This window comes from Endocarpon pusillum (assembly GCF_000464535.1).
Source record: "Endocarpon pusillum Z07020 unplaced genomic scaffold scaffold5503, whole genome shotgun sequence".
Lineage (NCBI taxonomy): Eukaryota > Fungi > Ascomycota > Eurotiomycetes > Verrucariales > Verrucariaceae > Endocarpon > Endocarpon pusillum.
The window spans coordinates 1-4011 of NW_006916518.1; the positions used below are offsets into that span (position 1 = coordinate 1).

The window sequence follows — 4011 nt, forward strand, 5'->3', positions numbered from 1 at the left end:
AGGTCTTACTATTATATAATTCTATATATATTAAGTTTATAAGATGTGAATAATATACTCAGGTCGGTCTAACATAAGAACCTAGTTACTATGTATATATACTGCTTTATACTTGTGTCTATTTCTGACTTCGTACTTGAAGTCAAAGAACCCTATTCTGATAGTATTTACTAAGACTGCATTCCTGCTCCATGGAAAAACTTCTTCCCCTAACGCTCTTATCAACGCCATATATATGACTCGCTAACGCACCACATGCGATACGCACCTTGATCCTAGTAAGGACTTAACATACCTCTAAGATTAGACATCAACTCCAGTTCATGATGGCTTATTAATAAGTGTTTGTGACACCTGCACTTCTAATCTCTTATCTCTGTTGTGTCCTCATCAAGAACAGACCCGTAAACGCGCCCTCATCATCTGCGATTCGCATTGTATTGTTTCATAGAGGAGGCCAGAGAGGGAAACCATAGAGTAGAAACAGGATTCCGCGTATTAGATTGAGTTGGCGTACGATGCTAACACTGAGTCGCCGAGGTCGCCTGCGATGCGTGCCCCAAACGCATAGCCGGCGGATGGCTGTATCGTATACTGCAGTAGATTCAGTTCCCCACGCATAGCGCGCCAAATATTGATGGTATGTCGGCCCGTAATGCGTATGGTGGAGGTTTGATTGAATCCCCACTTATCGTCTTCTTTGCCAAAACGACCATGGGAATGTGATTTCATTCTTGACATTTCATCGCATAGGTTCAGCTCATACTTGACACGAGCCCGTTCGATAAGATAGCCCCAAGGCGACTCGACAGCGTATCCCACGCGCTGCCTATGGACAGATCTTTGCTTCTCTCATCTCTGCCCCCAACAGAGATGAGATACTAGTCACCGGCACCACATAGAGGTGTCTGTCCGTCGCCGGTATTATATATATACTTATTATCTTAGTATTAAGTATATAATTAAACTTGCTTTTTATTAGTTTTTTCTTTAGTTATCTTAGGTATATAATCTTTAATATTAGGAATAGTCTAATATTTTCTTATTTTATTTCTTAGATTATTTTCTGTTTATTCTAATTTGTCTTAATCTGTACAGATTTAAGTAAAACTTTATATATTTTTGACTTTACTTAGGCAAGAGGGCTTAGTGCGGGGGTGGATGAGGGGGGGACGAGGGGGGGTGTATATGATTCTGTGCTATCTATATATAAGGCTATTTCCTTATTTAATAGCTTTTTTGTAGTAATAATAAATTCCTTTCCTTTTGTACTATTATATTGCTTATTAACTATCTTTACTATTTCTTTTATAAATAACTCGTTGACTTTGTCCTTCTCTTAGCTGCTAGTAAGTTATATAATCATCTTTATAGTCTTAAAGACTAGTTAATTAATTAATTAGGGTTTCTTGGCAGAGGGCTTTGCGGGCTGCTGTCAGGTGACATTTATATACAACTAAGGTTTTCCCTTTGATCAGGGGGCTAGGGCTAATCTTGTTAGGGCTTACTCTATACGCTCTAGTCGTGCTGCTAGGTCCTGAGCTTAATCTTGCTTCTTTAGTGGGTTTGTAGCGTGTGCTTCTCATGTTTTAGACGCATTCCCCTGAGAGGTAGACGCGTCTTGGTTTTGTTGCCTGTATAAGCAGAGGTAGAGGATAAGGTCAAGGAGAGTCGTACGTCGTGCTATGGGGGACTGCCTCTTCTGGGCCTCTATAGATTTCCTCTTATGCTTAGATGGAGTTGCGTACGAAGTCGATTGTCTGTGTGTGTGTGTCTGTCATATTTGCTCATTCTTATAAAGTGAAGCGATCTTAGATAGCTTTATTAAAAAGAGCGTTATATAACTAATAATTAAGAGTAAAACTTCTAAAGAGATTTATTTTTAAAGACCTTTAGATAAGGCAGCTTTTTAGTTTTTAAGCTAAGTATTATTAAAAGGCTTAGAGTTGCTTTTAATAAGACTTGTTTTTAAGGCAATAATTCTTATTTTGTTAAAGTCTCTAATAGAGATTCTACTTAAACTTGTAGCTTTAAAGTTACTGTAATCTTGTTATAGAGGTTCTGGATAATCTCCTCCTTATTATAGAGTTAATTCTTTAGAGCTTTAATCTTAATGCTAGTGTCTTTATTAAGGTCTTAGTATCTTTCTTCTTAAGTTTCCTTTTTTTAAAGAGCTTTTTAATGCTTAGCCTTCTTCTTTAGACAGAGGGCTTTCTCTTCCTTGTAAGTAGCTACTAGTATTAATATAAATGCCGCTGTATGCGTCTAATTCTTATTAATCAGCGCTATAAAGGCTAGGAGAGCCGATAGATTATCCGCTGCTCTCTTTGCGTACTTGATTAATACGTGTAAGGCGTCTTGATCTGTAAGAGGGGCTTCGTCTAGACTCTGCCTCTAGTTGCTTAAGGAAGGATAGCGAACTTCGCTACTCTCCCTTCTCTCTATTTGATTACGAACTATCTTAACTTAATAATTCTTAAATCTTTGTACAGTACAGGGTGTTTATACCGAACAGACCTTGCGTTACTTCTAGAGCAACGACTTTCTTATATAATTAAATAACCCTAGATGGGTTCTCTAATAGCTGTGCTATAAATAAGAGAGTTTTGTATTATCTCTCAGGATAACAAGTAAGTATTAAGCTTACGTTTACTACAATAGCTTAAAACTAGAACAAGTCAATAATCTATAGATTGCTAAAACGTAAGCTAAGAAGTCTATCTACAGTATGGCTAGCGCTCTACTATATACTCCTCTATCAAACACAAGAGGTGTTATTAGTTAACCTGCGTAGAGGATCTGACGGAGTATCTACAGGGCCAGAAGCGGTAGCTTCCCTCTAGAGGAGATTGTACTTCCCTAAAGAGGTCGTATTAATCTCCTGTTCTATAGTACTTGTATAGGGAGTCACGTACCGTACGGATGCCTCTATCAGCGGCATAGTAGCTTGACAGCAAGAGTTCCGCGTGCTGTATAGATACGCTATTAGTGCTGCTATCTAAGTGCGTAGCTGGTCTCGTGTATTTCCTGCGCTATAGCAGAGGAGATACTCCATCCATTACAGCTAGGGCCTGTTGCTGATAATTAATAATATCAGAAAGTTAAGCCTTTTGCTACAGAATTTTAAAAAGCAATAACAAAAGAGATATACTAATTGCTACAAGATCTCTTAATTAACGAGTAATTAGTTAGTTTTAAAGATTATTCAAAGCATATAATTTAGATGAATACAAAGGCCGCTAGCAAGGGATATAAGATCTATAGTCTTTGTTGCTCTAACGATTATATAATCGATTTCAAGTTCAGTAGCGCTATTAAGAAAGTGGCTAAATTAAGTAAGTACTCTAGGTTCTCTTAAAGTGAGGCAGTAGTACTTGATTTTGCGCATTTATTTTTAGAGCGCTTTTCACGACCAAGGCCCTTCTATATCCTACATCTTGATAACTTCTTTACTATTTACAAGCTCTATCAAGAGCTATATAAGCTTAGTATTAGCGCTAACAGCACAGCAAAAGCAGAGTCAGGGATACCGAAAGAGCTAGTATATCTTAGAGATGCAATAACAAAGCAGAATAACCACAGAGAGTAATTTAATTAGGTCGTTAATAGCGTCAACTGTATCGCCTTTTGTGATTCAGCTTTAAAGGCAATAATAACTATAGTATATAATCCTCTTGTTAACGAATGCGTCTATTTTAATGCTGTTAAACGCTATAATACTTCTCTAAAATACGCTAAATTCGTAGAATCTCTTGATTCAGCGAATTCAGTAAGTTCTGCAAGTTCTACGCCCTCTGCGCCCTCTGCGCCCTTTACGCCCTCTGCGCCCTCTACGCCCTCTGCGCTGCCTGCGCCTTCTGCGCCCTCTCTAAGACCATTTCTAAGGAAACTGTATCCTCTTGATCGTTATAATAAAGAGATGGGCGGCTCAGATAACCATGCAAAGCTGAATAGCTACTACACAACAGCTCGACATCACCACAGGCGTAACTAGTTCCCTCTATTCTTCTT

At 38.3% G+C, this 4011-nt stretch overlaps 1 protein-coding gene across 1 annotated transcript; it reads right to left on the minus strand.

Annotated features, from left to right (window-relative positions):
- Nucleotides 1-498: 498 nt before the first annotated feature.
- EPUS_09202 (uncharacterized protein) lies at nucleotides 499-741 on the minus strand (the record flags this gene model as incomplete). Its single annotated transcript, XM_007806436.1, has 1 exon — nucleotides 499-741. One exon carries the CDS (start codon nucleotides 739-741, stop codon nucleotides 499-501), a length of 243 nt encoding a protein of 80 aa, XP_007804627.1.
- Nucleotides 742-4011: the final 3270 nt, after the last annotated feature.